At 36.2% G+C, this 20,428-nt stretch overlaps 1 protein-coding gene across 1 annotated transcript in view; it reads left to right on the forward strand.

Moving 5' to 3' along the window:
• col7a1l (collagen type VII alpha 1-like) overlaps positions 1–20,428 on the forward strand; it is a 61,161-nt gene that overhangs the window by 27,052 nt on the left and 13,681 nt on the right. Inside the window, exons 32-83 of the mRNA XM_084406354.1 lie at positions 30–98; positions 184–279; positions 739–765; positions 855–908; positions 1,724–1,795; positions 2,080–2,139; positions 2,239–2,265; positions 2,354–2,398; positions 2,593–2,628; positions 3,230–3,274; positions 4,042–4,077; positions 4,201–4,236; positions 5,234–5,266; positions 5,779–5,850; positions 5,956–6,015; positions 7,069–7,104; positions 7,248–7,325; positions 7,535–7,570; positions 7,790–7,834; positions 8,058–8,129; positions 8,292–8,327; positions 8,516–8,545; positions 8,811–8,852; positions 8,957–9,019; positions 9,112–9,150; positions 9,278–9,337; positions 9,456–9,488; positions 9,922–9,984; positions 10,092–10,136; positions 10,222–10,257; positions 10,358–10,384; positions 10,490–10,558; positions 10,644–10,706; positions 10,893–10,910; positions 10,992–11,027; positions 11,124–11,162; positions 11,247–11,282; positions 12,050–12,184; positions 12,333–12,434; positions 12,683–12,865; positions 13,158–13,265; positions 13,794–13,838; positions 14,446–14,520; positions 14,996–15,055; positions 15,250–15,294; positions 15,386–15,439; positions 15,910–15,963; positions 16,036–16,092; positions 17,753–17,830; positions 17,942–17,995; positions 18,112–18,150; positions 19,617–20,135. Coding sequence (XP_084262480.1) covers positions 30–98; positions 184–279; positions 739–765; positions 855–908; positions 1,724–1,795; positions 2,080–2,139; positions 2,239–2,265; positions 2,354–2,398; positions 2,593–2,628; positions 3,230–3,274; positions 4,042–4,077; positions 4,201–4,236; positions 5,234–5,266; positions 5,779–5,850; positions 5,956–6,015; positions 7,069–7,104; positions 7,248–7,325; positions 7,535–7,570; positions 7,790–7,834; positions 8,058–8,129; positions 8,292–8,327; positions 8,516–8,545; positions 8,811–8,852; positions 8,957–9,019; positions 9,112–9,150; positions 9,278–9,337; positions 9,456–9,488; positions 9,922–9,984; positions 10,092–10,136; positions 10,222–10,257; positions 10,358–10,384; positions 10,490–10,558; positions 10,644–10,706; positions 10,893–10,910; positions 10,992–11,027; positions 11,124–11,162; positions 11,247–11,282; positions 12,050–12,184; positions 12,333–12,434; positions 12,683–12,865; positions 13,158–13,265; positions 13,794–13,838; positions 14,446–14,520; positions 14,996–15,055; positions 15,250–15,294; positions 15,386–15,439; positions 15,910–15,963; positions 16,036–16,092; positions 17,753–17,830; positions 17,942–17,995; positions 18,112–18,150; positions 19,617–20,135 — 3,378 coding nt within the window. The remainder of the gene's footprint in view (positions 1–29; positions 99–183; positions 280–738; positions 766–854; positions 909–1,723; positions 1,796–2,079; positions 2,140–2,238; positions 2,266–2,353; positions 2,399–2,592; positions 2,629–3,229; positions 3,275–4,041; positions 4,078–4,200; positions 4,237–5,233; positions 5,267–5,778; positions 5,851–5,955; positions 6,016–7,068; positions 7,105–7,247; positions 7,326–7,534; positions 7,571–7,789; positions 7,835–8,057; positions 8,130–8,291; positions 8,328–8,515; positions 8,546–8,810; positions 8,853–8,956; positions 9,020–9,111; positions 9,151–9,277; positions 9,338–9,455; positions 9,489–9,921; positions 9,985–10,091; positions 10,137–10,221; positions 10,258–10,357; positions 10,385–10,489; positions 10,559–10,643; positions 10,707–10,892; positions 10,911–10,991; positions 11,028–11,123; positions 11,163–11,246; positions 11,283–12,049; positions 12,185–12,332; positions 12,435–12,682; positions 12,866–13,157; positions 13,266–13,793; positions 13,839–14,445; positions 14,521–14,995; positions 15,056–15,249; positions 15,295–15,385; positions 15,440–15,909; positions 15,964–16,035; positions 16,093–17,752; positions 17,831–17,941; positions 17,996–18,111; positions 18,151–19,616; positions 20,136–20,428) is intronic.

The raw sequence follows: 20,428 nt of genomic DNA on the forward strand, positions 1-20,428 counted from the left end.
ACCTATGTTAACTTTATCTTATCGTGTAGGGTGAGCCAGGCTATGTGATGGGAGGTATGGAGGTTATTCCAGGGCGTAAAGGAGAACCTGGATCTTCAGTAAGTGATGGTATCATACTAAAAATAGCTGTGTTAAACTAGTTTGCATAAAATTTAAATTGATTTTCTCTATCTTGATTAAAAGGGCCCCCCAGGTGCTCCAGGGGTCCCTGGGGTATCAGGTCCTCCAGGACTCCCTGCTCAGCCTGGGCCTCCGGGGTCTCCTGGACTCTCTGTTAAGGTTAGTATTAAATATTCTGAGGATGCACACATGAAGTAGTCTATATTATAATCGGTAACACTTTATTTCGATAGTCCACTTTAGACATTATGCTAACTATAACTTTGCACTACATGTCAGCTAACTCTCATTATGAATAGACTGTCCATTGTCTGCTAACAATTTATTTTGATGCTTCCCCCACTGACTAAGTAACTTTGCAACAGCATGTCAACTTAATATACTTACCCAAACCCTAACACCTAACCCTGACCTGAATACAGTATAAATAATAATATTATAGTCTATATTATAATCTCATGTTAGTTGTGTTTAGTGTAGCTTTTTAAGTTACAACTTAAGGCTATACGCAAGGTCACATGCAGTATGAGTGATAATGACCTTATTTAGCATTTAAAATGGCTGGAAAGGAGTTTCAGGTTTTTTTTTTTTTTTTTTTTTTTTTTTACTTCCTCTTAGGGGGAGACTGGAGAATCTGGTCCTAAAGTAAGACATCTACTGCACAAGCAACATTTTACCATAAAATATACATGCAAAATACAATGTGTGATTATAATGCTTCTCACACTCTCTAGGGTCCACGTGGAAAACCAGGTGCCAAAGGAGAAAAAGGGGAACATGGGAATAATGTTAGTGCATGCTTTAAGAGTTACTCTCTTAAAGGGTTAGTTCACCCAAAAATGAAAATGATGTCATTAATGACTCACCCTCATGTCGTTCCAAGCCCGTAAGACCTCCGTCCATCTTCGGAACACAGTTTAAGATATTTTAGATTTAGTCCGAGAGCTTTCTGTCCCTCCATTGAAAATGTATGTACGGTATACTGTCCATGTCCAGAAAGGTAATAAAGACATCATCAAAGTAGTCCATGTGACATCAGTGGGTTAGTTCGAATTTTTTGAAGCATCGAAAATACATTTTGGTCCAAAAATAACAAAAACTACGACTTTATTCAGCATTGTATTCTCTTCCGGGTCTGTTGTCAATCCGCGTTCACGACTCAGCAGTGGCGCTGCTGACGTAAGACGCTGAATACAATGCTGAATAAAGTCGTAGTTTTACCAAAATATATTTTCGATGCTTCAAAAAATTCGAACTAACCCACTGATGTCACATGGACTACTTTGATGATGTCTTTATCACCTTTCTGGACATGGACAGTATACCGTACATACATTTTCAATGGAGGGACAGAAAGCTCTCGGACTAAATCTAAAATATCTTAAACTGTGTTCCGAAGATGGACGGAGGTCTTACGGGCTTGGAACGACATGAGGGCGAGTCATTAATGACATAATTTTCATTTTTGGGTGAACTAACCCTTTAAAGCTACTTTCTCCTATATTAATATGCAAGAACTAGGTCTATAAGTAAACCATTTAATAGGCTGATTGAAATAATGAAACAAGTAATTTAATTTGAACTTGTGGATGTGTTTGTCTAGGGTCTTGCGGGTTTACCAGGGCCAGTAGGAGTGGATGGACTTCCAGGACTTCCTGGTCAGAAAGGGTCGAAGGTGGGTGAGAATAAGGCGTAAAAATATCTAAAACAGCTTCACGTGTCATTTTGTATTTTCAGCAGTGATGTAAAAGCTATTTTAAGCAATAACTTTCTACAGCTTGCACAGGATAGCTGAAATGCATAAATTAAATCTCTCTGCTCATCTGCCTACTATCGTTTTGGAAGTCTCATTGTTCGGAGTGCTGTAAAAAATTGCCCTTCCTCTCTGTGAGAACTGCACAAAGCTTAAATTAGTGCAGCTGGTTGTTTGATTGAATTTCTTTTGTGTTAATCATAAAGGGAGAGGAAGGTATCGGAATTCAAGGTGTCCAAGGTCCTCCTGGGCCAGCTGGAGAGAAGGTACATATGTCTGATATACACAAACCACATTATTTATTTAACTTGATATGTTCTGCTGTCAACAAATCTTAAGATTAATTAGTGGTAATCATTTTTCAGGGTAATACAGGACTACAAGGCCCAAAGGTAAGCATGTTGGATGTAAAATCAATGGAGAGTGACAGATGATTGTCTCTTGCAGTGTGTAATTTGTAGTTTCCATATTCATCCAAAGGGCGATGTAGGAATCCAAGGAGTCCAGGGAATCGCAGGCCCTCGGGTTTGTCAAACTATACACAACCATTTCACCATCAAAGTGTTTTATCTGCCAATTCATGCTGTTAAATCATATCTGTCTTCCACAGTAAATCAGCATGAATCTTTTAACAGATGTCAGCCTTAGATGCAATCTCGTTTAATAAATGTTAAGTGCTTCATAATGACGGAGGTGTTTCACTGTTGCTGTGTTTTTAGGGGAAAAAGGGTCTTAAAGGAGATCAAGGGGACAAGGTATGAATTTTCTCAGGCACATAATCGATTAGCTTTTTCCACCATCAAAAAATCTATCACGTCATGTCAGTCCTTTTGTCTAGTGCCAGTGCTGCTCTGTATTTAATTTAATCCTACACACATTTTCAACATGTTCAAAATAATGGAATGTGAACTTTAAAAAAAAAATTAAATGCACTAAACATCACAATGAGAACATATATTGTCCATTAAAATATGCTCTCTGAAATTCTCTGGATTTTGATCGGCCAATTCTGTCATTCTTTGGTCAAATACTTTACTGTTTGGCAACCTTGACAATCTACTACTGTATGATAGTTTACAATCTCTTATATCACTCCTCTGGCTCTTTCCTCTCAAATAATAGAATATTTTCATCTCAAATCAATGTCAATGTCAAATCAAATTGATTTGTTTATTTGGTAAACAATCATGTTATAAGTTGCATAATGTATAGTCAGCTGGTCATAAGACCTGACCACCCTCTCATGTGTATTGTGGATTTTAGATTCATTTTTTGACACCTGACATTTGTTTTCAACTACATAAACTACAAATGTTAAATCCTTCAATGTAATCAACAACTGCATTTATTTGACAGGGTGAACGTGGGGAAATCGGGCCAATCGGGCCTCCAGGAATTGCAGTAAGTTCATCAATTTTACCTCTTCACATCCCTGAAAAATATAAATGGCAACTGCAGGAAAAGGTCAGACGTGTGATGAACCAGTTAATGGATTTAAATAACTTCCCTGCACTTGAATGTTTTAAAAAAGCTTTGTTAAAAGTTAAATCCTTATTTGTTTGTTCGCTCTTCAAACTTTTCCACTCTGTATGGTGCTGTTGAAGTTCTATTAAAAGCAAGAATGAGCTGTAGATCTCTGGGGAAATTAAAGGAGTCGATTAAGAAATAGGAAAACCGCCTCCTCTCTGCTCTCTAGCCTATGATGGACTCCAAAATCCACGTCAAAGCTCCAGATCCACATTATCGACCTGATTAAAAAAGGAAACACCTGGATGGAGTTTCCACCTAATAATGAGAGAATTACATGTGCGAAACATTACGAACTACTATATTATTATATCCTTCACATGCAACCTTGTCACTGTGTGTCCATCTCTGGCAATTCAGACTTTCAGTTACTTTCAAATTAAACTTACGCAGTCATTATTAAACCCAAGCCTTCAGAGAGGAGATCAAGGAAACATTTCTAACAATTCGACTCCTCATTATCGCTCGGTTCTCTCAGAAACAGTGCGGCATGATAAAACGTTTGGTTTGGAGCTCTACCGCAGCTCACAGAGAACCAATACTCTCAAAGCACCTGAGGTCATTCATATTTGCTGAATACTAATTTCATAATTCTTGCAATGATTAGAGGGAAAGCTTACTTTCTCTTTTTTAAACTTTAGGGCTTCCCCGGAGCTGCTGGACGAAAGGGTGATGAGGTGAATTTAAACTCTTTTCTTCATTTAATCAAATTTAATACTTCTGCATTACACTGCCCAAACTATGTGGACATCCCCTTCTAAATAACAGTTTTACTTTATATTTCTGTGCTTGATTCACAGGGGCAGCGAGGCGCTCCCGGTGACCCAGCCAAAGGGGTAGAAATGATGCTTTGGCTTAGTGTCTCATCTAACACATTGGGCCCTATCTTGCACCCAGCACAATTGACTTTGTACACCGACGCATGTGTCATTCCTATTTTGCACCCGCGCACAGCGGACTTTTCCCTCCACAGACGTACGTCGGTAAACTAGGAAATGCACTTGCGCTCCCGGGGGCGGTTCAGCGCAAAGAGGAGGCGTGTTCTGGCGCAAACGTTCCCTGGTGCTATTTTGCAGGTTTAGAAAACAATTCCGCCACTGACCAGGAAAAACCTAGTTTAAAGTCAGTGGCGCGTTGCGCATGTTATTCATATGCTATTTTAAGGGCGCATGCTTGGCCATAATCAATGTAACGTGTGCACAACGCGCATACACTTTGCTTATCTCATCTACACACAGACGCAGCAGTTCTCATTTTTAGAAAACCATACATTATTACAAGGAAAAATATTAACACACGAGGGAAATCATTGTTGTGTCCATGAAGATGTGAAAAAATAGGCTTAAATCTAACACATTTACCCAAATTTTTATACACCTGTTTAACCAAAGCTAATTTGGGTGGGTTTCTCCAATCCCCATACAATGTCACTTCTCTGTGTTTTACGGCCCTGGCGAGAACGTCGGTCTCCTCGGCTGTGAACCGCTCCTGGCGTGCGCCTGGCAAATCCGCCGTTATAATAGCAATTCGCAATGGAACAAACGCGCCTGCTCTTAAAGGAAATGTGAGATGACGCTCTGATTGGTTTATTTCACGTTACGCCCAAACCATAGCTATGAATAATGAAGCTACTTCAGACCAACCCATTTTAGATTTGCGTCAGGCACAAGAGTCATTTATCCCGCCGGTATAATAGCAACAGCGCCCAAGACCCGCACACAAAGTTACTTGCGTTTCGCGCTTGATACTGGCGTTTCAGATCGTTAAAATAGGGCCCATTGTGTTTTTACCTAAAAATACACTATTGCTAATATTTCCCCTCACATTTCACAGATACTTGGTCCTCCAGGGAAAAAGGGTGCCAGGGTAAGATAATCAATATATATATATAAAAATGTCAACAATTGTCTACACCAAACCTGGTCATCTTTGGGTCCCACACACAGATGCTGTCTTGTTTTTGTTCTTTTATTGTTTTGTTTTTTGAGCTTATGACTCAAGTCAGAGATTTATTTCCCTTTGGGTTCCCTTCATCTCCATTGATGAAAACAAGCAGTGCATCCAGCGCTTGGGCAACTTAAACACGGTTAATTAGTGCTGGGAGCATCGATGTGAATCCAAGAGCTCCTCCAGGTCTGCGTGTCAATGAACAAACAAAGCAAAAAAGGACAGTTTTATAAACTACAAAGTTTTGATGCAAGTCCCCAAACACTCCAGGGGTAAAATCTGTGATTCGCGCATTTAATTAAAGGTTTTTAGGTGATAACCCATATTGGCCAGTCGGTGATGTTTGTTGGTTGGTTACATGTTGTTTGAAATGGTCAATAGTAGAGAGATTTAAGCTAGGTTATTGTTTTCTCCCTGAACTGGATATAAAGGGGGATGTCGGACAAGTTGGGCCTCTAGGACCACAAGGAATGAAAGGAGATCAGGGTGATAAAGGTGAAAAGGTAGGTGTTGGTTTGTTGTTTTGGATGTGAAAGAACAATTAAATGCTTTTATTGATTAGCTTCCAATCTGAATGTACTGATTTATTGTCTTCTGGGTGTTTAAAGGGTAATCCTGGATTTGGAATCCCCGGTCAGCCTGGTCCCAAGGGAGAGAGTGGAGAAAGAGTGAGTGTTTATGAGACTTTTAGAAAAGTGTTTACTTCCAACCACGACACAATGCAGAAAACTGAAAAAAAAAAAATTTTTATTTTATTCCTTTAGATTTTATTCAACAACTACCTTTTAACCTCTCAGATCTTCAGAAGGAAATTGGAATATATGAAATGAACCCCAGTTATATATACTACCATTTGGGGTCGATAAGATTTTTTACTGTTTTTGAAAGAAGTCTCTTATGCCCACCATGGCTGAATAAAAAAAAAAAAGCAACAAAAAGCAAAAAAAAAAAAAAAAAACAGTAAAAATAGTAATATTGTGAAATATTATTACAACTCAAAATAGCTGTGTTCTATTTTAATGTATTTTAATTTCAAATTTTCAAATGTAATTTATTCCTGTGATGTCAAAGCTTAATTTTCAGCATCATTACTTTAGTCTTCAGTGTCACATGATCCTTCAGAAATCATTCTAATATTATGATTTGTTGCACAAGAAACTTTTATTATATTATTATTTCTTCATTATTATTGGAAAAACTGTGCTGCTTACTATTTTTTTCAGAATACTTTGATGAATATAAAGTTCAAAAGAATAGCATTTTTTCAATTGACGTCTTTTGTAATATTTATATGTCTTTACTGTAATTTTTTATCAATTTAATGCACCCTTGCTGAATAAAAGTATTAATAAATAATCTTTCAGAAACAACAATCTTACTGACACCAAACTTTTGAGCGGTAGTGTATATAATGACATCATCCGCCCACAGGAAGTCACATGATTTATTAACATCTACTATAAGGAAACTTTATTTTCATATTCTCAGTGTCTTGTATGAATATAGCATTTAATCTTTGTCAACATGGCTTGTTTTTTCCCCCACATCAATCACATCTTTTGTGTCTTCTAAAGCGCATATATATATATATATATATATATATATATATATATATATATATAGACAGATATGTTTTAGAAGACACAAAAGATAAAAAACATTTAAAAAAAACATCAAACAATATTTAGACTGTTCTGTCTCACTTCTTTTTTTATGCACAGGGTAATGTTGGATTATCAGGGAAACCAGGGCCAAAAGTAAGTTTGTTATGCTCTTGATTTTAATACCTGTGAAATTCTGTCAGACTACAAAAGTAATTGTGAATCATCGGCAAAGAGAAGGCATAAAATATTACATGAAACAGATCAATCACATGAACACTTCCTTTGGTTGTGTCCAGGGCAATGATGGGTCCAAAGGAGAGAAAGGGGAGGTGGGTGCAGGCAACCCTGGTTCTCCAGGACTAAGAGGTAAAGATGTAAGTAAATCGAGAGCCCAGAGTGACTCACACAAGAAGTATGTGAGTGTGTATTTGCGAGCACGTGTGTACGTGCGCTTTGCATCATTGCGTTAAGGATATTAGAGATTTTGAAGGGTTATTTTGTCATAAAATCCCCATTGTTCGCTTTTTAATTAATGCTTCGTTCATTCGTATTTAATTACATTTTCTGCTTTCATGGATTTCAGGGTGTGCCAGGACCGAAAGGGGAGGTGGGATCAAGGGTGAGACTACACAACAAGCAGCACAGAGAAACCCACACCTTCACACACTATCATGTTTTTCTACTATGGTGGAGACTTTCCACTGACTTCTATTGGCTTTATTCTGAGCTAATGATATTTTATGTCCCCTAAATCACACATTGGCCTTTTTGCATGTTTGATAAGCTGTTTGTGTCTTTTACAGTGTAGATGTTTGTTTTTTGTTATGTTTTGTCACAGGGAGAGTCTGGTTCACCAGGAGAGCCCGGAGAGAGAGGTGTCAAGGTATTGTCTCTTCTAAACCCCGAAATCACATTTTTTCTCATACATTCTTGATCTAATGTCTCTCTTTGCTCAAATCAGATATTCTGTACTGGCCTGTTTGTAATAATATCACCCTCCCCATTAAAATCTTTATTTTCTCCTCTCTCTGTATATAACACTAGTTGCTTTTGTTGCTCAAAACATTAAGTCTACCACTCACACTTCTCCTTATCTCCAATGTCAGGGCCCTCTCGGTCTTCCAGGACGACCCGGTGACCCTGGGGGAAAAGGCGAGCCTGGAAAATTAGGGTTACCAGTAAGCAGCTTCCTTTATTTTACAATTTGTATTCAATCATTGAACAAATGCTCTTGTGAAACACTTTCAGAGTGCTACTGAATTATGAACCATACTAGCACAGAATAGTCAATACTCTGAATGTCCAGAATAGTCAATACTCTGAATGTCCATATTTTTCAGGGTCCAGAAGGACACAAAGGAGAGAGAGGGGAGCCGGTACGTGCTATTAAAAAGCACAAGAATAACTTTATTGTGTATACTTGTTCAAGAGGAATTCAATATTTCATTGGCTGGTCATGCTCTGTGCTCGCATAACAGAATCTCAGTTTTTCTTGTCATGCTGGGGCTCTCCAGTGATAAATTAAAGAGCAGGAGTCTCCATATTAATGTTGTATTCTCTGCAGGGGCTGCCGGGACCACCGGGAGATACTCAAGTGAGTTTTACTGTCCTTCCTGGGTATTATAATCGAGCTATTTAACATAAATGAATATTAATGTGATCATGTTGTTTTCGGTTGGTTGATTTAAAATATATGTTTGTTACACTTGTCAAAAGCTGTCAAGATAGTATTGCTCTTTTTGTTTTGTCTTTAGCTGTTAGGTCACTTTTTTGTCATTTATTTGATTGGCCATTTCATGGTTATCTCTGTTAATACAAATTGTCAGTGACTTCAGTTTCTCATAATTCTTTTCCCCTAGTTTACCACATCAGACAACACCATTCTCACCAGGGTAATTAAGGTAAAGTAAGACATTTAGAAATTCATACAAATTGTCATGTACACAACAACATTCTAGGAACCTTCAGTCAATTGTGAGTGTGCGTGTGTTTGGTGTCTTTAAAGGGTGAACCCGGTGAGCCGGGACTCCCAGGACTCCAAGGGGAAATAGGACGTCCTGGACCACCTGTAAGTGATGTTTTCACATCCTACTGTATGTATATATTATTAAAAACAATATGTTAATAAAAAAGTTACATTTTGCTTTTATTCTGTTTTAGGGTCCTGAAGGCAAACCAGGACCTCCAGGGAATTCATTGGTGAGTCACTACAGTCATAAATAAACTTAATTGCTGCATACTTTTTGCATTTTTTTGTTAATTATTGGAGGATGAGAGACTTTAAAAACACATCATTTAATGTAGCTCAATTTTCTTTCTCTTCTAGTTTGGATCTAGTACAGGAAGAGATGGCCTGGATGGTCTATCAGGAAGGTCTGGATCTAAGGTTCGACTACTTCCTGTTTCAATATTGCTGAAATATGGTGACGGCTAATCATTCTCTTTCATATGTACTGTTGTAATTATTTTCAGTTATAAGTAATCATGTGGTTGTGTATGTGCAGGGTGAACCAGGACAAAAAGGGGACCCAGGACCAGTGAGTAGGCCTAATAACAATTATTTTGTGATCATTTAACATGTGATTCATATTTTACATTTCAGTGACATTCACTGAATTGCAGGGTGTGCGACAGGTGTACAGTATTAAAGTGCATCAAAATACACAATGTCTGCTAATGAGTCTGTATAGGATTCTTTTAATGTGTCATTTTGCTGAATGAAAATGGAGAATTGAGCTAAAATAGTCCAATCTGTCCAGTCTATGCACTTTCCTAAAGGTTATCTTTTGTTCTTTTGAACAGATTATTATAATAATTATAGTTAATGCTGTTCTGTGTGTGCGTGCGTCCGTGCGTGTTTTTGTGTGTGCGTGTGTGATCCAAATCTCCCCAAAAGGATTCAGTAAAACCGGACATTTTTTTATATTTTGGGGACAACCTTAAACATTTTTTTTATTTTTTATTAAACAGAAAGGAGAGAAAGGAGATGGGCGTGCTGGGATTACTGGTATGCCTGGTTTACCTGGAACTCCTGTGAGTATATAAGTAGTAACATTTACAGCAGATATAAACCATAATATCTCTATAATAAAGCTATTAATTTCCTTTCTTTTCTTATGTTCTGTTCTCTCCTCTTTCAGGGCAAACCTGGTGTTGATGGGAAACGTGGAGTAGCCGGAAAAGATGTACGGTTTATATATTGTTGTAGCTCTAAATGCTTTTGTGAAAAACTTTTTTTCTTTAATAAAACTAAACCATTTTTTTTCCCAGGGAGAACAAGGTTCAAAGGGTGATGAAGGAGCAAAGGTGGGAGAACAGACTGAAATGAACTGTTCCATTGTTCCCATTAAACCCTATTTAAGTTTAAATGTATTTGGCTAACATTATTTTTTATTTTAATGCATAGGGTGATAAAGGTGAACCTGGTGCAAATGTAAGATATGCAAAAATCAACCGTTTTAAGCAAACTGTGGTATAATTAAATGGTTTGTTTATATCTATTATATGTTATGTATTTTTGACATTTTAACTGCTTTAGGGAAATGAAGGTCAAAAAGGAGAGCAAGGATCTCCAGGCTTGCCAGGTCCTCCCTTTGTTCTCCAAGAGGTAAAAGTTTGTTTTGTTTAAGCTTAGACAACATTGTATTTGCAGCCATTACTGTTGCTAAATTATATTCGTTTTTTTTCCACAGGGTTTGTCGATGGAGGACATAAAAAAAGCATTTCCCATACCAATGGGTCCCCCTGGTGCGACGGTGAGTGTCTCACATTGATAGCCTTGTGAATATGAGATGTATTACCAAATAATCAACACATATATCAGAACATGTGACTGCAGACCATTGAGACATTTTGATGCAAAGACTCTGAGGCTTTATGTTTTTAAAAAGCATGAGTTTGAGGTACTTTTTTTTAGCCCTTACGTGTGTTTCTGTGTGTAGGGTCCTCCTGGGATGAAGGTAAAGTATAAATTGCCCAAAATCCTTGAAGAAATTAAAAGATTCTGAGGCGATATGTAATTTTTCTCTTTTGGTTGGCAGGGAGAGAAAGGAGAGATGGGGTTTAAAGGAGAGCAGGTACCAAACCTTCTACATCTCATTGATTGCATTGAAGTTATCCTTTCATGTCTATGTTGCAGAAGGAATGATAGTGGGCACTGTATTATTTAACAGGGTGATGCTGGCCCACCTGGGAGAGCTGTTGAAATGAAGGTCTTCTCAATGTCTATACATAATTTACTTCATTGCAAAAACTGATCTTTGGTGGTGTAAACATATTTTTTTGTTCTATTTCAGGACATTGAAGGCTTGTTTGATTCATATGGTATTAAAGTAAGTGTGCTGTGTTTAAACAGCTAGCTTTTAACCCTGCAGGATTTTTGAAGCATGATTTTTTTTTTTTTTTTTCTTACACAAATGGACTTTTTTAAATAAAGTATTTGGGGGATGAGGTTTTCTTTTTAGGCATGATGCCTGGAAGTAATGCTATATGGAAAGAAATGAATAAATTGTTTTTATATATTTAAATATTTGTAGCCAAATTGAGTGATCAAAATACTAAATGTTAAAAATGGAATGACGCTATATATTTGTGCAATAGGTGTTTTACTAATTAATAACAAAATCTAATATAATTAGCCCCTAGATTAACCTTTACTTCAGTTTTGATCAAATATTAAGCTTTAATATTAAAATGTATATATAAGATTTACTATTTCATGTTGATGTTAAGCTTTTGCTTTAATATTTAATATCACTACTGAAAACATGCTTTATAAACAAAATATAAATAATTGTAAAACATTATGAATATGATAACTGCAATATTCTCTGTGGAGGCTGCATTCATTACATCCATAACATATCAATAATTTAAATGACTTTTTTGTTTTGAAAATCAAGTTACTCATTAACAAATGTGAACAGGCCAGAAAGGATTTTAAGCTTTTTACTGGTTTATAAAAGTCACTCTTACATTATTAACCATTATATTGTCATCTTATGCATTATGTATTTATATGAATTCTAACAATTTTGACTGGCATAACACTACAATGAAACAGTACCGCATTTGCAATAAATCAAAACACACTTCCCAGCTCTCGCTGCTGAAGGCCTTGATTGACAGGCTGCTTCAGGATGGAATGGAGGAGCTTCTTCATGAGATCAGCACCAGCAGAAGAGCGAAAGGAGACAGACAGGAGCCTGACTCCAACGTCATCACCGAATACACCGTGAGTAGCCTCCTAAACATACAAAACATCTCAGGAAAACAAATTACTATAGCAATAGTAGTCAGATTTACCATCATACCTACCATCAGCAATAATGTTATGGCTATATTAAGCTTATTGAATCATGAGAGCTCACTCTAATCCACAGAGCTCAGTAAAGTACAGTCACCCACAAGAGATGTTACCTGATACGGATTTGATTGAGGAAGAGTCTGACCTTGAAGAGGGGCAGACACCTGAACCCAGTCCTGTAAGAAAACATTTGTTCCTCTGTCAGTATTTACAGCACTGTTATTCATAATCCATTTCTAACCTAACATCAACACTTAAGCCTATCCTTGATTGATTTGCTCTGATGTAATGTTGCTTTTTCAAGGACTAATATCATATTGTCCCTCTCATGTGCTGATTGAGTTCAAGATAATTGAATCATTTAAACATTTAATGAAAGCAGTACTTTTGTTGTTGTTTTTAATGTGGCTTGTGTTGTCTTTTAAGGAGCCTGTGGCTGAAACAGAGGTGGGTCCTACCCTTTGGACCATCTCTACTATTCACAAAAAGACTGACCTCAGTAAAACAAAGGACAAGCTGGTAGATGTCGAAGAAAAGAAACTCTTGAAAACCAACTTCAGTGATGTAACACCTTTGAAATTTCTCCAAACCAACACTTCCTCTGAGAGGGTATGTTCAGTAGTGATATTAAATGTGGTTTATTGTACTGAAGCTCATTAGAGTGTGTTGTTAATAGACTAAATGCACTCCATCTAAAGGATAATGTCAAACATACACCTCAGCACTTAAGCATTTATACATTTAAAATCAATCAGAGCTCATCAATTAAATTTAAATTTGCTGTATTTAGAATGTTAAAATGATTGGATTTTGATTTGGAATGTATTTTTTTCTGATTTACTTTAACATAAAACCATTGAATGGCTACGATCATTAAATCAATCTTCTTCTTTTTTGACAGCTGAGTTCTGGGAAGGTAGAGGTAAGTATGGAGACAGTTTTCCACAGCCATGAGGACACAGGGAAAAAATCATCTGGAGAGAAGAAGAAAGGCAGAGAGAGGGGGAAGGTAAAGTGATCTCAATGTGTTATAAATGAGTTTCAGTCACAGGTCTATGTTGTACTTACTGTAAATTGACAGGACATCACTTAATAAAAAAGTCAAATTAGCCATAAACATGTTTTGGCTATTAACCCTGTAATGCCTGACATGTGAAATAATTAGACAAAATCTAATAATAATAATAATTAACTAGAAATAATTAGAGAAAATCTAAAAAAAAAATTTGTATATGTGTTTTTGGTTGAGTGTCATATTTGATACATCAGGCTTTCATGGCTCATATTTGTGTATCAAATATGATACAGTAGGCTTTATAGGGTTAAACAGACAAATATCTTAATACTGGTAAAACATTTAATCTGTGCAGTAATAGTAAAAGCCTAACCAGATATAACTAGAACTAAACATTACAATTAAATATAATAATAAATCATGGCTGCTAACCTCCTAAGTGTCTCTAAATATTTCTGATGATTGTTATTTGAAACCTTCTTATGAATTATGACGCTTCTCAACTGCTAAACTCTCAACCAGGGCAAAGGAAATAAAGGACGGCAAAAACGGCAAAGGAAACGTTTGGTAAATGATTCATCATCGCATCTAACCTGACATGCACACATCATTCACATCTGAAGGAGCTTAATAATAGCCTTTTTTCTATTACGTTGAACTTTATTTTTGTGATTACTTAATTGTTCTGATATACTAGAGATATTATAGACTTGTCTAAATATGCCTAAATATTTCATTTAAAAAGCATAAACACTAAATAAATGTTTAAACATACACTTAAATCGAACATTAAATACACCTGTGATTTGCCCATAATCATAATGCATTAAAAATCTAACAAATATGCCATAAATTTCACTAATCACAGTCATTACTATTTTAACTAAAAGAATAATTCACCCAAAAATGAAAATTCTCACCCTCATGTCTTTACAAACCAAATTTTGGGTGGTTTATAATGACTTCAATTCTCCATAAAGCATGATTACCAATATTGTTATTTAGTTTAGTCTGTAATGTGTAAATCTAGCCTCTTAATATGTAAATATATCACTAATCTATTCTCGCTCAGTTTGTTTGTTCATTAGCATCAAAACAAACCTATTAAGCTGATCATGTTCTATATTCATCATTAGAAGGTAGAAATCATTTCTCTTATTATGTTAAATTACAGGAAGACCAAGACAACATGGAAGAGGAGGTTCAGGAAGCATCATATGACGATGAGGAATACAGTCTTGAATACGAGGTAAGTCTATCAAGTAGACTTTATAGGGTTAAACAGACAAATGTATGATCACATGATCATACAGCATGATGTGAAATCTAATGTAAGATACCTTGATGAAGGCAAATACACTAATGTGATTCATAAACTCAGAATATATCACACAGTACATCAGATTTGATCTATAATGTGTCTGTTAGTATTCACACATGCATAATTTGCTCAATGGGACCTGACATATCAGCCTACACTATAAGTTTACCTCATTTCTCCCTCACCCACACCCACTGGAGAGTCCAATCACACCGTTCACTTCGCAATTTAAAAGACTGTAATATATTACTCCCACTCCCCAGCCTAAATAAGAAATCGTAATTCTAATTAATGTTGATTAATTATTCTCATAATCTCTCAGCTTTCAGTTTATGTCACACTGTAGGCATTTTTCATTAACTTTTCACACTGATTTTTAAATGTTTTGTGCGTATCATGTCAGGACGAGCTGCCCACAAAAGAGCCTTTTCCCTCTCGAGAGGAGGAGGACGGAGGGGAGGAGGTGAGCGTTATCAAAACCAAACCAAATCATATCACAGTATACTCATAAATTTACAACTGAAAGCACTATTGTGGACACAGTCACAATTTAGATGAATGCATGTTACAGTGCAATCCTTTTCCCTCAATACTATATGGTTGTATGATATGCATTGAGCTAACGTTTTTTTCTGCTGGAACCTGTTTTTTCCTCAGCTAAAATTCTCAGCAACAACAGCTTTATACACACAAGAAAATGAGGTAAGAGTCTCTGCTTAACCTTAAAATGTTAATGGTTGCATAGGAGCAGGGCATTTTATGATGTAAAAAAAAATGTAAAAAATTCACACAGGGTGAGACAGAAACATCTTCTCGGATTACACAGTCTCCAGAGGAGAACAGACTGGTAAGAGCATACACTACCTTTCAAAAGATTTATTATGTTTCTGAAAGAAGTCTCTAATGCTCACCAAGGCTGATAAAATACAGAAATTTGCACTATTGTGAAATATTATTACCATTTAAAATAACTGATGTATTTAAATATAATTGATTCGACAGCAAAGCTGAATTTTCAGCATCATTACTCCAGTCTTCAGTGTCACATGATCCTTCAGAAATCATTCTAATATGCTGATTTGCCGCTCAAGAAACATTTCTTATTATTATCAATGTTGAAAACAGTTGTGCTGGTTAATATTTGTGGAAACTGGAATACATATTTTAAATAGACACTTTTAGGATCATTTTAATTTGCTGTACTTTAATTTGTATAATTCCCTTATGACAAACATGCACCATCATTTATCCCCTTTGCACAGTATGGCTTTGCAACAAGTGTGACTGATAGAAAAATGTCCTCTCAATTTGTTTCAGACGGCTCACACAACGCCAGCGAGTCCCCTGCTTACATCAAGAGTAACAGAGCAGGTACTTGTTCGCATTTCAGCAGCTAAATGTAAATGATATACACATTAACTTATTTTTTTGTGTGTTTCACAGAAGCCACCTGAAACCACATTATTATCAGTGATGAATACAACACAAACTGCAGAGGAGGTAAAAGTTTGTCTGTGATTTTGCGTTCTGTCCTCCTTCTGTTTTATTCCACAGCTCAGTCTTGCATGTGGCTTTTGTTTGAAGCATGAACTAACTATAGCTTTGGGAATTTTTCCTTTAGCATGTTTGTTGGACACTTTAGCTTATTGCAACTGATGAATAAATTTGAGTTTAGCGTGCACTTTTAATTAGCATGCCTCTTTATTTTTTGCATGACAAAATCAATGAATTTCACCAGTGCAAACAATATTTTGCTCAAGTTCATATGCACTTTAAACAGTCAACTTCAATGTATAAGTATAAAGTGTGAGTTTCAAGAACATAAACATTAATATATAATGAAATATCATGAAGTAACACATTGACATACAAGCATGATTCCTCTGGTTTGTTTACTTGCAGAATGAAACATTAAACACGCTTCATAGTCGCTTTTACAGATTAGCTACAGGTTTTCTTTAATATATTTATTTTCTTAACACAGGAGCTCCCCTAAAATCTGTAAGAGAGACATTCAAGTGTGTAGAAACTGTGAAGGGTAAAAGAGGGGGAGGATCTCACTGGCCGGCATTACTTTGGGAGAGCCTCCTGTCCCGTCGCACAATGATGATGTCATTCATCCATGCCGCCTCCACCGCGTCTCGCGTTCAGTACGCTGCAGTGGCTTTGATAGATTGAGAAGAACCACCAGCACTCTCTGAAGAGATACCAGCCCAATATAAACATCTTTACTGAACAAACACAAGCTAAATCATTCATATATTTCATATAAACATGACGACACAAAACGCTGTCTTAAAGTTGTTTTAATAACTTGCTTAGAGTTTCAAATCATTTGCCCTGTCAGCTCATGCAACATCGATTTGTTCATCAGTTCCTTATTTATTGATAAGACTGAAAAAGGATTGTATTTTGTTTGTTTGCATATTTGCTTTTTTCATTTGCGATAACATGATGTGACCTGTTTTCACTGGTGAAATTCAAAGACATATTGCTTTTCTTTTTGTATTTAATCTGTTTGTGCATGTCTGTCAGTAAATGTGTTCTTCCTAAACCAGTCTTAACCTGTTTCTGAGTCTTTATTGTGTGTTATGTGTGTCTTTAATTCTTTTCATAATCATGAAAAATGTTTGCTTCATAACATTTTCAAATAAAGAGGTCAACTATATTGGTACCATATCAGTTATTGGCCGATATTATTGGTTTTATTTAATTTATCGGTATCAGTTTATATTCTACATGTCATTGTGCATGCTCATTTCCCCTATTTTTAATTTTAGATTTCCTTTGCCGTCATCTAAGTTAATCTTTTAAAACATTGTTAATTAATTTCAAAGTGCGTATACATTTTTTCATACACTCAGGTACAAAAGCTGTCATTGGGTTGACACCCTTTTGAAAGCTACACCTTTGTACCTTATTTACACCTAAAGGGTACATATTAGTACCTTAAAGGTACCTATTATTACCTAAAGTGTACTTATTAATGCATAAATTGTATATTTTTTCTGAAAGTGTACAGTACATTATAATGTTATGGTGCCTAAATACACATGTAGCGTTTAATTCAATTGCTTTAGTAAGTAAATATAGTAAAGTAGGGGAGTAAATGTACATGAGTAAGAGAAAGATGTTTATAAGACTGTTTGGGTGTAAACAGGGGTACTTGTCCCACAATAGTGGCCTGGAAGGGGCAAGATCTAAAGTGAAGAGGAGCGCCCCCTCGCCTGAGTACATGGTAAAACAACTTGTTCATAACAGTCCGGCTAATGTTTCGTTATAGGAGAATTTCTATTTATACATAGAATAAGCATCTTAAGGAAACACAAATCAAGTGTGTCATCTGTAGGCATACATGCCTGGAACGCCAGGAGGACAAAACCGTTACAGACAAGGATATAAGGTGATGTGCTTGTGATTTGATAAGCTCATTATGGAGAGCTGCAGATGTGATTGCATGATGTAATGGAGGGAAATGGAGGGAAGAAAGTAAAATTGTGCTATCTCATCTTCTTTTAGCGTTCCACCTCAGGAGCAGGAGGCAAAAAGAAGCTGAATGTGAGTGAGTTTAATCTACCTAAAAGAAAAGTGACCTCAGAAATGCCATGCAAGGAGTTTTCCTTATATTTGTAATTAAACTTTAAGAAGATTCTTAAAGGAGTCATGACCTGTAATTTTCACTTTTCCACGAGAATCAATGTATGTTATGATTGCCTAACGATTATACACTGGCCGGTGCTAACCCCACCCCTAATCCTAACCCCACCCCTAATCCTAACCCCACCCCCACAACTAATCCTAAACCTACCAATACTAGGGGGGTAATAATTTGGCAGGAGTCAAAATTCGGCACGACACCGGAATCATTCACAAATTTGGGGCAAATTTAAAAATGATAAACAGACAAGAAAATGATAGCTGTACAGCTATATTTTTATAGAATTGTATATTATATAACTATGACAACATATAATTGTATTGATTTTTTTATAGAATAGATAAGGATAGATAAATAAAACAAACAGTCAAGTAATAATAAACATAAAGAAAAAGATCACGTGACATGTCTGTAGAAGAAAAATATTGAATGTCTAAAAAACCACAACGTGAAACAAGGCAAAAACACCACATGATAGCAAACGTTGATCTCAATAACCACTGTAAGCTGCTAAAAAAAAGTAGACTACATCTCCGTTAATGTAATCTACATTAAATAAAAGGTATAATGTATGTCTCAGTCGAAATGATTGTCTTTACCATTCAGAGACATCTTGATGTAGACGTCCTTCCATCGACTCTACATCTTCCCTTTCCAGCTCAGGTTCAGAGTCTGGCTCATTATACATATACGGTTGAATTCCGTAGGTCGCGGCCAGGTCGGGTTCATTCACAATTTGCGCCATGATGTCATTTTGGAATGATATGCTGAAGTTACCTGCGGTGTCAACCCCCCTCCTTCCTGCCACCAATCAACGCGCCCCTCATTTGCATTATTAAAATGACCGTCCACGACAGCCAAAATATCGCATCAGATCTCGCGAGACAATAATGCCTTCAGAAATAAGGGTCAGAGGTATGACAGAGCTGTGTTTATTTTTTTTTTCACTTTTCTTTTTTAGAAGGGCCTGAAAGACTATAATAGAGCGTGGGTATCCAAGGTAATACTAGGTTATGACTCCTTTAAATTGAATCAATGAAATAAAAAATAATTTAAATAGAGGAACAAACTGATCTCGGCATCACAAGACGACAAGTCAAAATTATAACCACATTAATTATTGTAGTTATTTAATCTGTTAGACACATACAATACTGTTAGTATTTTAATAGAAAACTGTTGAGATGCATTATATGTTCCTGAAAGTTGTTAAAATTTTGGAATAGTAAGTAAACAAAAAAATACTGTCATCAAATAAATGTTTGATTCTTTTTTATTGATTATTTACTTGTTATAGTGCAAGAAAAAGGGAATCTAATAGCATGATATAAAGCTCTCACACTTAATTTTTCTGTCACTTTTGTAGAAAAAGAAGCAAGAAAACAAAGACACTGAGCCTGTTGCAGAGATGTACAAGGAAAGAGGGAGGGAAGAAGAGGGCGAGAGAGAAGACGAAGTCTATCTTAAGAACAAGGAAAGAATGATTGAAGAGGAAACTGAGGCGCAGTGGGACATGGAGGAAGAGGATGGTGCGGCTGAGACCAAAGAATACAGTTCAGGTGATGGTGATACAGGCAGCGAGGAGACAGAGGAAGAATTTGAGCTAGAGAGGGAGAGAGAAAGACAGGAGATGGAAAAAGAAAGGATGGAGCTGGAACGAGAAAGGGCAGAAGAACTTGAAAGGGAGAGAGAGCTAGAGAGGGAGAGAGAGCTAGAGAGGGAGACGGAGATGGAGCAAGAGGAAAATGAGGAGAGAGAGAGACAGTTACAGAGACAAAGAATGGAATGGGAGAGACAAAGAGAAAAGATGGAGAGAGAGAGGATGGGAGAGACTAACGGAGAGGAAGACATGGGGCCCCGTATTTCCCACTGTGATTATCTGAAGGTAAGAATATGCTTTAAAATTAAAGTTTTCAACAAAAATACAAATATTCCACATATCCACAACATATATGTAATAAAGAATAAAATATCTATTACCTTCGAACCAATGGAAAACATTATTTAATTATAAAATATATGTTTAAGAATATATAAATAAACATTATATTATATTATATATTCCATGGTTATTTCCAAATTTAGATTTTAAATCCCACATTTTTAGGACATACTCAGACTTTTGGACCCTAATTTATTTGCTGTAATATGGTGTATGTGTGTTTTTCCTCGCTTAAA

The sequence above is a fragment of the Rutilus rutilus genome (assembly GCF_951802725.1).
Source record: "Rutilus rutilus genome assembly, chromosome: 4".
NCBI lineage: Eukaryota > Metazoa > Chordata > Actinopteri > Cypriniformes > Leuciscidae > Rutilus > Rutilus rutilus.